This window comes from Callospermophilus lateralis, chromosome 4 (assembly GCF_048772815.1).
Source record: "Callospermophilus lateralis isolate mCalLat2 chromosome 4, mCalLat2.hap1, whole genome shotgun sequence".
NCBI classification, from domain to species: Eukaryota; Metazoa; Chordata; class Mammalia; order Rodentia; family Sciuridae; genus Callospermophilus; species Callospermophilus lateralis.
In genome coordinates this window covers 118,101,678-118,114,535 of record NC_135308.1, presented here as the reverse complement: position 1 = coordinate 118,114,535, position 12,858 = coordinate 118,101,678, and the positions used below count along the sequence as shown (strand labels likewise).

The window sequence follows — 12,858 nt, the reverse complement described above, 5'->3', positions numbered from 1 at the left end:
CTGACCTGGAGGCCCAGATGGTTAAGTCACATGCCAGCTATTAAGAAGAACCAGGTCATGGTTGTTTGATTTTTGTAATTATTGGCATTCTTATCACTATTGGTATTACCTCTAGATAATGACATGCATGTCAGAATGGAAGCGACTTTTAGCAAAATGGAAGGAATTTTGCCAGTCTCTGGAGTTTTCACTTCCTTCCATTTCTTTTCCTTGAGAATTTGAATATGTGAAAGACAAGTGCCTTCAGCCTTCACATCATAAGTTTTGTTGGGTCCCAGGTAAACTCACAGTTTAGGTGTCTCTGGACATACTTATCTCTGTATTATTCTCCCACAGCAAAAGTCAACTGCATAATGATGGAAGAACACACTCCTGCCATGAGACACCATTGCAAGATGGGAGGAAAATCTGTCTCTCTGTTTCACACCAGAGAGAAATAGAAATTATAAACCTTTTTTAAGAAATAGAAATTATAGTAATAAATACAATTTATTAAACACATACTGTGTGTCAGGAACTGTGCTAACTTCTTGGCCAGCACTGTCTTATATTTTTAGCCTTATAACCATCTTGTGAATGAGATATTTTTATTGTATCTCAGCTGGCCAAATGGAGGGCCCAGATGGTTAAGTCACATGCCAGCTATTAAGAAGAACCAGGATACAAATTCAGGTTGATTTTCCTCAAAGCGTTTGCTGTTGGCTTACTTTTAAGAAAGATGATATTTCATATAAAGAGAGGAGGGAGACACTGTGCTAGGGTATATGTGCCTTTGTAAAGGATAGCACAAAGTTAAAACCTCCAAGGAAGTTTTGCCTTTTTTCTTCTCATTTCTCTCTTAGGAATTATTCTTTCTGATGAAAAATAGACATCTGTTCATTTCTTATCAACATTTAGGGTTAGGGTTAACAAGAATGTCAAAAACAGACCGTAAGTTTGGGGGCAATACACTATCAAATTAGCTTAGGAGTCAAGGAAACCTAAGTGTTAAAGATAAAAACTTAAGAGTCAAAATACTTAGTTGCCTAAGTGAAAGATGACTAAGAGATCTTTTGGGTAGGGAGGCTGTAATCCTGAAGGCACCCTGGTTCTGCCTCTATCATGTCACTAACATCCTGGTGTCATCTCCCAGTGCCTGAAGACTAGTCACAACAGGGAAAATAAAATTTGCCTGCTTCTTCCCAGAAATGTGAGGCTGAATTCATTTATTGATTGCCAAACAGCCTTATAAATCATTAGGGAAATTCACAGAGCAGTGCAATTTCTCACCAGCACTCCCCATTCCACTTGGGTTCACTGGTAATAAATTGAATGAAATTAAGAAGGCTTTTCTGCTCACCTGACTTTGGGAAAATAGGTGAATGCTATTTCCTGGGTACCAATAAATCAATTTTAGACTTTCAGGCAAAAACCTAGAAAAGAAAAAAATATGCCTTTCTTACTTTTGTACTCAATAGTTGACTCTGTTTACTAGATTACCCGCTAATGTCTGGTTATCTCCTCGTTACTGATTTTTGTATTATAGCAATTTTCCTTGCAGGGCTTCCTCTTTACACTCTTATTGTGATACCTGAGGCTTACAAAGAGTGCAAATGGGATGGATGGCAGCACGTGTGTGGAAGAATGGCTTTGGCTAAGTGATTATTAATACTAAGCATTATGCTACATTAATCAAGACCTTGCCTTTATTTTCCCTTTAGAGAGGGCACTATAAGACCTGGAGACAGGTTGCTCAGTGTGGATGGAATTCGGCTTCTTGGAACCACACATGCTGAAGCCATGAGTATTCTTAAACAATGTGGACAAGAAGCAACGCTGCTGATAGAATACGATGTCTCAGTAATGGGTATGTTGGAATCCCAAGCGGGTGCTCTCTTAAGCTCTAGATCATGTCACTGTCCATCCCTGAAAACCCACTGTAGATAAGTGCATATTTTTCGGCCCTCCTGGAGCAGACAGAATTGCATCAATACTCTATCATTGTAGTCTGAGTTCAGGAAAAGGTGTGGTACTTTTCAATGGTGTAGAGTAGAGTTCTCATGTTCTATAATAATGTCTCATTCTGTGGGTGTCTCATCCAGCAATCAACTGTTCTATATGGATTACCCCTTGGCAGCAAAGTATCTTTCCCCTCCAAAATCACACACACACACACACAAAAAATAGTGTTATTAACTAAAGGACTGCTACTGTTGCTTTTAATATTTGGAGGCTGGCAGCAGTGGGAGATTCCTTTCCTTCTTATGTAACTTTACAACCTGAAGCCAGCTAATCAGAATTAATAGAAATGATCATTTATTTCATTGTTAGACTCAAAGACAAGAGAAAGGAAGGGCACATATAGCAACATTGATTAAAATTAAAAATTAAATGCTATTTTTTTTCATTAAAAGAGGATTCTAATAGAAAGTAACTACTCCTAAACTCATAGAAAATTAGCAAAATGTTCTAATTTGGCTTCTAAATGTTTGGAGAGTCAAACAGGTGTGTGTTTGTGTGTGTGTGTGTGTGTGTGTGTGTGTGTATTCTGAGGCAGAAAAATAATGAAGGAATGGATTGGACCTGGAAATTGAAACTTAAATCAATTTGTTGCAAGTAATCCTTACAATTATATGACTTGATTATATGACTCGGCTTTGCCGGTCAATTTTATGCTGATAAAATATAGGAAAGAAAAAGAGACTAATGCTATAACTGCAAACTCCTTTATGTCCTAATCTATATGATTCATATAGAACAATGTCATTTGAGAGTATTCATAATCTGTTTGCTGACCTATAATGTCTTATAGAGGTATAAAGTTTTCTGACAAGCATAAAATATGAGATTTTTAAGGAGTTTTTAGCATGGCAAATGGTGTGATATGGTCTTGACATGAAATTTTCACAAATCAATATTCCCTTTTTTACTTTCCTACCTTCCTTTGTCTTTCCTCTTTTGTTTTCTCCCTTTTCCACTTTATTTCTTTTGTTATATGGCATTTGAATTAGATTTTAGTAGATGATTTTGGTTTTGTTTTCAATGCTTCTGATCTCCAGTTATTGATTGAACCAAGTCAGTTTATTTTCCTCTGCTTTCTTTGTCAAATGGGAACTAACAATGCCTATTTGCAGGGGCAGTTATGAAGATATTTTAAATATGACAAATAATTAACATTAAAAAAACAAATAGATGTTGGACATATTTAACTCATTCAGTCTAAAAACATTTATAAGCTAAATGGCAAGTATCAGGAATGCAGAAGTAATACACAAAACTGACCTAACCCTTACCCTTTGGACTGCAAGGTAGGAAGAACAGCAAACAGAAAATTGCCAAGTAAACAAGCACTCATGAAGTTTAGTTATTATGAAGAGTATGGGCAGGATTCTGTACTAGGGAATAAGGGTAGGCACAGGTAAGGATTGGCAGGTGCTTTAAATACAGTGACAGACTAAAAACCAAAGCTTTAGTAGAAACCAGATCCCATACTGAAGACAACAAATATCTGAAAGGTCTTAGCATTACACTTCAGAGAAAAGAACTCCCTTATGAGATTAATACCATATCAAAGGAGTCTGAGTTCATGTTTCAGCAATGCCGGGGTTCTCCAACTCATGCTCACCCTCCAAATGACACCTGGCAATCTTTACAGCCCAGTGTTTCCATTCAGCCCCTTAATGAAGGGTAGGAAGGAAACTCCTTGAGTTCCTCAAGGTGGCTGGATATAAGATCAGCATACAAAAATTAGTTTTGCTTTTCTGTATTACAGCCAAAAACAGAAAATTAAATTGTTAAGATAAATTTATAATAGCACTAAAATCATAAGTTTCTATAAGAAATAGATCTAACCCAAGTTGTTTGAACCCATTATACATATACACATATATACATTCATATACCTAAAAGAATACTTAAATACATGATGATCTAGATCATGTTCTTAGATGGAAATATTAATATCTAAAAGATTCAATTTCTATCAAATATATCCACAGATTCAATTTTATTCAAAACCTCAAAAAATGATCTTTGGAGTTATAAGAACAAGCTGTTTCTAAGATGATAGAATGAATCAAACCTGACTTTTCCTATGTTTACATATGAATACACAATCAGTATAACTCCACATCATGTACAACCACAAAAATGGAAAGTTATGCTCCATGTATGTATAATATATTAAAATACACTCTCTTGTCACATATATTTAAAAAGAACAAGTAAAAAATTTAAAAAGAATAAGCCATTTCTAAAATGTATATGGATTTAGAAAAGGGAGAAGGGACATAAAGCCAAAATGTTTTTGAGACCATATGAAGGAAAAGAATTTACCCCATATCAGGTCTCATCCTAAAATTGTGCCTTTGAGTTTATGCAATAATAACATGGGGTAATAGAGAGACTAGTAGAAGAGGGCAGCATGCCTAGAAATAGACCACTGTAGACTGAAAACAGTATGCTTATACAACACTGGGGAAAGTTTGAACTAGCCAGTAAATGATGCTGAGGCAATTAATTAGCCACATGACAAAAAAATGATATTAAATTCCTACTTAAGGTCAGGCCCAAAATGAATTCTATACTTACTTATTTAATCTCCAACAGATTGCTATCATAAATAACTTTAATGAATATTTTTATACCCAAATCTTTGTCTGCATTTATGATTTCAAAAGACAAATGACATATTTGTTTTATTCATAATTTCAAATTGTTCTCCAGAAAGTTTGTATTGTGTTACACTACTATTGGCAACATTCAAAATGAACCTATCTCAGTAGAGCTTGTCTACATTGAATATTATCATTTTTAATATATCTTATTGTTAGAAGAAAATTCTATTTTTGTTTTCACTTCTAAAATAGTCTAGTACAGGTGAATAAATTTTCATATGAATCCTAGTCATTTTCATTTTCTATTGTCTGTTTATGTCCCTCATTCATTTTTCTATTGAAATTGTTTTTAGTTTTTTATTATTCTGTATTAACTTACATCAACTATTTTTATGTTAAGGACACACTAGGTATTAGTTTTTTGTAAAAACTCTTCTCGGTCCATAGTTATTTATGGATTTGTAATTAGATACCCTCCATCACACTCATGTAAAGCTAAATAGACACAAATTTTTCAGTAGTAAACTTTATATCCTATCTCAGACACAAATTCAGCAATGCCATAGGAGTTATGTTTCTCAGATTTTCTTGCCTGAGATGGACTCTCTTTACATCATGTCAGGAAGACCTTATCAGCCACAAGTCTACATTATCTTGAGAGTTCATGATGACAGAAAAAGAAACAAGACCAAATTTCTCAGTGATTTTAATGACTTAGCTTGGGGCAAATACTAACCACTACTTTAACCACTGTGTCCAGGGATACTGTGTACTCTTTACTCCTATGGTAGGGGAGTTTCCTTTGCTTCATGTCTTCACCAGTTTTGGGAATTCTGTGTCCACTTCATTTTAACCATTCTGATGGGCATGTAGTGGTATCTCATTGTGAATGTGGTGTACATCCCCTAAATGAATAACAATATGGAATACCTTTTCACTTGCCAGTAGGGCATGCTTTTTTCTTTGATTTACTTTTAGTACTCTCATTTATTTACATACTATTACAAGAACATAAATTATTTCCTGGGAAGCGTGTATGTAGGTGCATGTGCATGTGTATGCATGCAAAAAAGATATCAATATTTCAACCCTGAAAGTAGATTTATTTTAAAATAAATTTCAGGTCATAAATTTTAGCAAGTTCAGTGATCTGTTGTGAAAAAGCTATTGGCACTATTAATTTTATTAAGTAAACCTGAATTTCGTCTGATAACATTTTAAGAAAATAAGAAAATATGTGGGAAGAATAAGTTTGAAGAAAACAGTAGTTCAATTTTGGATCTGTTAAGTGTGAATTCTTGCTAGAAAGAATATTTGGGAAATGATGTGTTTGGATCATTTTATTTCCTAAATGTTCGTTAGAATACTTATTTTGCTTAAACCTTTGCTGAAAATATTTCCAAAATGTTTCTGAGAATGTATGTTCAGTTAGATATTTGAAGATTTGGTGAAGTTACTTGACAGTTATCTCAGGAACATTTTCTGAATGTCAGTCCCTAGCCCAGTGTTACAGTATAGAGAGATTTAGAAGATGATATCAAATCTGTACTGACTGGTAACTTGCTCTGAATCATTATAAGTTACATGATTCTCTAAAAATTTGCTTTTTGTTTTGTTTTCTTTTACAACTCTTTCTAAGGAAGAGCCACAGAAAGCACTCAATAGTGGGATTCTTGTTGGGCAGTAGTTGTAGCTCAGAGGTAAAGCACTTGCCTCCCAAGTGTGAGGCACTAGGTTCAATCCTAGCACCATATAAAAACAAATAAAGGCATTGAGTCCATATACAACTAAAAATCCAAAATTTTTTAAAAAATGGAATTCTTGTTAGTTGTATTAAACAAAGCTCACTATTGTGTAATTTAAATGAGTTTTCTTACTAAGAACCAGTTAATGTCTGCAGTGATCTTAGCAGATTTTGAATGTAAACAACAAATTATTGTAATTGATAATAAAGTTGCACAAATAGCTGTTTCTCCCAAATGCCCTGAGCTTTCCCACTGTAGTGTGTCTAGCTTTACCATATGCGGTCCTTTCAAAAACAAGCTATACATTTGTAGGCCCGGATTAAAGCCACTTCTTGTTGGTTCTGCTGTTACCTGGATCACTCTCTCATTTTCTGTCCCTCTTGAGAAGTATCACTTTCTTGGTACCTCTTGAAGAAATTGATATTTTTTTTGTCTTGGTTGCCTGTGTGTTTCTGTTGTGACACTAGGTTCCCCATGTTCTGTGAAAACACTAACCAAATCATCTTTATTTCCTTGTTTCCATGACACCTCACATGGAGCCTTCAGTCACACACAGAAGGCACTTAATGATAATTGTGAATTGGACCATGTGTTCACCCATAAATTAGCAATCCTTACGACCAGTCATCATTAAATGGGTGTGTGTAGAATGTGGCAAAACATTAATGATCTTGCTTTATGTTCAAAGAGCAGTTACTTCATGATTTGTGATCCATCTTACATTGCAGAATGACATCACAAATCCTAAAATCACAACACTTTCGAATCTACCTATTGTATATTTCTGAATTCCTCTAAGTCTCTGACTCTCCCTTTAACTGTCACTTTCTCTACTCATCTTCGAACATTTCCTTATGTTTACTTTGACGGTACCAGCAAGCAAAACCAAAGATCCTGGAAAAATAAAAGCAAAAACCTTTAGCCTTTCTCTAAAAATGCACCCGAGTGGGCTGGGGTTGTGTGTAGCTCAGTGGTAGAGCACTTGTCAGGCACATGTGTTCAATCCTCAGCACCACATAAAAATAAATAAAATTTTTACAAAGGTATTGTGTCCATCTACAACTGAAAAAAAAATGTATTTTAAAAAAATGCCATAGGGTTTTGACATCTTTGTCCCCATTACATAGATAGTCCTTCCTCATAGGCATTGAATTCTGAGCAAACAGAAAATAGTCATTTCCAAGTTATTGTTTTATCAAGGATGGAATTTGGATGTGATGAGCCCTCAAAAGATATGAATATATAATAAAACATATAGATCTATTATAGATCTGTTATAATGAAACATATAGATCTATTTGTATCACCACAACTGGATTTAGGCTATGCTTTGCATTTTACTCTTTTGGAATGTTAAGATCAAGATATAAAACTTCCATAAATGAATTTTCAATCCCAAGTCCCAAGAGTAAATTAGCATTTTTTGTATTTTCTTCATTGATTTCTTTAAAATAATCTCCATAAAGCAAAATAAGTTTTCAAGGCCTGCTGAAGTACTTATAACATAACACAGATTCTCCCTGAGGGTCACTAGCATAACTCTCTCTTCTCCTAGAAAATATCATAAGTGGAAGACCAGAGGGTTCCACAAAAAGCCTATTGTCTTTAAATAGCAATAGTCTTTTATTTAGAGTGTTGGTTTTCTAAGACAAAAGTTAGATGTTCTATTCGTTCTCCTTTTTTATATATAAAAAATGAATTTTTGCAGAATACTCTTTACTGTCACCTACATCATTCCTTTTTACAAATACAAACTCAGAGCCACTTATCATATGTGAGTAGGGAATTTCCCTAAATTAGAAAACAGTATGCTTTTTCTTTAACTTTTATTTTGCTAGTTTAGAATAGGGCATGCTTTAAATTTACTTTTGTATTACAGTACAACACACAAATAGAAAAGTGCTGAAATCTTATTTACACAGCTTGTTAAATTTCCACTTGTGTATTCTCCATTCAGATCAGGAAATAGAACATAATTATTATCACCAAAAGTCCCACCATGCCTCCTCCCAAACGCTACCCACTCTGTTCCCAAAATGTAACCTTTATTTTGACTTCTTAAACCAGAAGTTTATTTTGCTGAGCTCTGAGCTCTATATAAATTGAATCATATGGCAGATTTCTTGTTGTCTTGATTCTTTTACCCACATTATGTTTGTGAGATGCACTCATATCATTGCCAATAGTCATAGTTCATTACTATTATGATATAGTATTCTGTTGTATATAACAATTTTGAATACTTTCTTGTTGATGGTCATTTGAATATAGTCCAGTTTGAGATTTCTGTAAATAATGTTATTATAAGCATTCTAATATATGTCTTCTGGTAAACTATGTATACACTTTTGTCAGGTCATACCTAGGAGTGGAATTTCTAGACTGTGTTAACTTTCCACTACAAATACCCAAGATAAGTCAACTTCTAATAGAGAAAAGGGGGCCACGGTTGTGGCTCATTGATGGAGCGCTTGCCTAGCACATGTGAGGCGCTGGGTTCAATCTTCAGCATCACATAAAAATAAATAAATAAAATAAAGGTATTGTGTCCATCTACGACTAAAAATAAATTTTAAAAATAATAAAATAAAGAGAAAGGCTTATTTTGGCTCACAGTTTAGAGTGAGTCATGATCAATTGGCCCATTTACAAGGCCTATGGCAAAGCAGCACATCATGGCAGAGAGTGCATGGTGGAACAAAGCTGCCCACCTCAGGCCAGGATGTGAAAGAGGAGAGGAAATGATCAGGGTCCTACATCCTTTTCATGGCATACTTCCAGTGACTGGGTAGCCTCCCACTAGACTCTATCTCTTAAAGTCTCTGCCATCTCCCAATAGCACCAGACTGGGAACTAAGCCCTTAGTGGGCTTTGGGCTTTTTAGATCCAAACCATAATATAGGCCATAAATCATATGTATGCTCAATTTTGGTAGAGACCCACAAAGTTTTCAAAGTGGTGGTAGCAGTTGGCACTCCATTAACAGTTTTGCTTCCTCCACACCTTCATCAGCACTTGGTATCATCAGTCTTTTTCACTTTAATCATTGTAATGGGTGTGTGGTGGTAGTTCTTTATGGTTTTAATATATGTTTGCCAGGTGGATAAGTAAGTTGAACTCCTTTTCAGTATATTCTTTATGATATGTCTATTCAATTCTTTTGATCCATTTTTCTATCAGAAACTGTATTGTTGTTATTGGTTAGTATAATTTACATTTTGCAAATACAAGCACTTTTTTGATTAATATGTGTTACAAACTAACCTTAACTACTAAATGTAAAATAAGGGCCAATTTGAGGAGATATGAAATAAAATGTTCCAAAAAAACTTCACTAGGTTGTTTTAGGGAATTTTTTTTTCAAGTATTAGACATGCAGAAATCTAGAAGAGGGTATAAAACTTTACCTAGTTTGCTCTCCAGCATTCAAGTAGATGATGCCATTGGATTTTAGGACTGTATTCATTTTCTATTGCTGCAAAACACCACAAACTTGGTGGCTGAAAACAATGCCCTTTATTATCTCACAGTTGTACAGGTGAGATAGGCAAAGTGACAGCAGGCTAAGCCCTTACCCAGAGGCTCTGGAAAAGAATTCACCTCTGAGCTGATTCACAGTATTAGCAGAATCAGGCTCCTGGGAATTGAAGTTCTAAGGTCTTCATCTCTTTGCTGGCTGTCAGTCACAACCACCCACATCTTTCTTACATGTCCTACTCCATCTTCAAGCAGGAATGGGTATATTGAGGTTTCCCACATTTAAAATCTTTGCGATTTCCTCTCCTACCTTCCTGTTCTACCGCTAACTGGAGAAAGTTCTCTTTTTAAGAAGTCATTTCATTACATTCTGTCCACCCAGACAATTTCTCTTCCTTAATGATCAGTTATGCCATACAACATGATACACTTCATCAGTGAAATAGCATCTTATTGACAGGATTCTGAGGTGAGGTTGTAGAATCTTTGGGGAATGAATTCAGAAATTCTATATACCACAAGGATTATCTACTGAAGCCAAGAAGATACGAGAGCAGACTAGAAAAAAATTGTCAGCTGTTAGAAGTCTAAAACAACTTTGTAGAAATGATCAGCTACTCACTTCAGTACCTAGCAAAGTGTCTGGCACAAGCTCTCAGTGACATTTATTGAATAAATGAGTGAATACCTTTGGAGTTTCCTTTTACCCTTATATCAGTTGCTGCATGTTATATCATCTTTCCCTGCATATTCTTGAACAAATAAACTGATACAACATATCAAAACTGTATTCATTATAAATGAGGTGCATCTAGAATAGGGAAAATCAATAATTTTTCCATTTTGATGTCAGCTCTGATTAACTGACAGTGGCCAGCTGAAGCACTATGTTAAGGATTTTGAAGTTTGACCCAACCTCAGTGGACAAGAACATTGTGATCTCTTACATTTTGTACCTGAATACTCCAGGTACATGTGATGACACTTGTAATTATACCCATCTAGAGATCCAAGAGGCACTCCAGCCTCTAGTCCAAAGAACTAGTGCATAGGTAATCAGGTTGAGAGCCTGGGCTCTCAAACTGAATTACCTATGTACTAGTTGAAAAATTTCACATGCACATTTGAAAAATATGCACATTTTTAAAAATAAAACTCTTATGATCCTTTTACTGTCACTGTATCTCTTTTCCCTACAACTGTACAAACTAGTCCATGGTTTCATACCCTAAAGTACAGGGAGCAAATTGTGGAGGGCGTGGCCACAGGACATGTATTCTTTGGTCTTCAAACTGTTTTTGAAAAGTCAGAGTTATTTTTCAACATTTAAAACCATAGGAAGAGGAAGGATGAGATGTGTGTCAAGGTCAGCAGGAGATGGTCAGTCTACATTTACTGAATCAGGTAGGATGGCAGAGGTTTCCTGCTAGGTACCCTGGTACTACTGAAACAGGCAGTGTAGGGTGGGAGGCAATCTTAGGGACTGTTGAAAGCAACAAATTGCATAATTTGATTTTCAATGTTCTATGAGATATGAAGAAGCAAGTAACAAAAAGAGGCAGAATGCAAAGTTGTAAAGTTTCAGATTTATTACATCAGGAACTACCCTGAAGAAGTATATTGAAGGAGAAGAAAAAAACGGATTGAGGTCAAAACTGAAACTTAGGAAAACTGGCATTAAGTGGTAGACTGAGAAAAAGAAGCCTATAAATCTGACTGAAGTCACAGCTTTCTAAGTGTATAGCCTTGGGCAAGATACTCTGCCTCAGTGAACTTCAATTTTCTCAACTTGTAACTTGAGGATGATAATGCATAGTTCACAGGACAGGTAACCATCTTGCATGGCCATGTGGACACTCAGGTTCAACTAAATACAATAATTCTTAAATCCTGACTTGAAATTTTATTTTTACAAAAAGTAAATTCATTTGTGATGAAAGGCGTAAAGTTCCAGAGTAAAATGCATTTGTATTAAAAAAATAAATCTAAATATCTGGTTACTCTTAATAATTTTACATTACTGAAACCAATACAACCATTGGCCTGAGTTGAATCTCATGCTGGCTTTTGGATCAGAGATGTTCTTTCCAGTTTGTTCAAGTCATTTCCCTGATACCAACAGCAAGTCTATGTTTTACCTGTCCCCTTGGGCATTAAATGATTCCTTAAGTTTCAGCCAGCTTAGCTCCAGACAGTCTAATGGGCACAGTCGCTCAGAAAGAAGGTCTCCACTGGACATTCTATTCCCAACTGTCCACATTCTTCTCTGCCAACCCTCATGTTTCCCAAAACAGGTAATTGAGGGCTTCTGGGAGGATGTGAAGGTTTGTGGCAGAGCAGCGGAGACAAGAACTGGGATGCACAGCTTAGCTCATTGGCACTAGTGTGGGCTCTCTCTTAACCCTTCTCCTGAGCCTCCTAAGGTTCTGCATTCCAGCAGGAGGTTTGTCACACCTGCTCCTGTCTTTGGGCTTTGGGGGGGGGCAGATATGTCTTGAAGTTTGTTAGTTTCTGGGCCTCTAAAGTAATTTGGATTTCAGTGTAAGAGATATTCCTAAACATTTTTTGAAAACTTGAGTAACACCAAAAGAATGTAAAATCTTGTAGAATACTATTCAGGAGCTGTTAGAAGCTTAGGTGTAGAAGCTAAGGTGATGAATAATGGTATCAGAGTACAAATAACATAGATTGATGATTCAACATGCAGATTATCCCATAAGGACCAACTGATTATAATTGGGGTGGTACCCTTTGTGATAGAATCAGAAAGGTCTCTCAAGCCTTTTGGACCACTACTCCACATTTGTGATATGAGGAAAGCAGAGGATCATCTCAGAGGTGATACTACTATTCTATCTCTTTGAATTTAATAAATTCTCTTAAAAGATTTGAGAAGCTATCCCTGCTGCTTTTTTTCCATTGGTGTAACTGTTAATCACTAACAGAGATGTTATAAAGAAAAATATTTTAAAGTAATATTTAACTCTAGTTTGAACCCATTTAAGGTGGTTACAGCTAAACCCACTATCTAAAAGGAGAAA

General features: G+C 35.5%; 1 protein-coding gene across 5 annotated transcripts in view; it reads left to right on the top strand.

Moving 5' to 3' along the window:
• Grip1 (glutamate receptor interacting protein 1) overlaps window positions 1-12,858 on the top strand; it is a 629,888-nt gene that overhangs the window by 503,494 nt on the left and 113,536 nt on the right. For all 5 annotated transcript variants that reach the window (XM_076854834.1, XM_076854836.1, XM_076854835.1 and 2 more), the window contains one exon: window positions 1,701-1,846. In XM_076854834.1, the coding sequence (XP_076710949.1) occupies window positions 1,701-1,846 (146 nt within the window). The remainder of the gene's footprint in view (window positions 1-1,700; window positions 1,847-12,858) is intronic.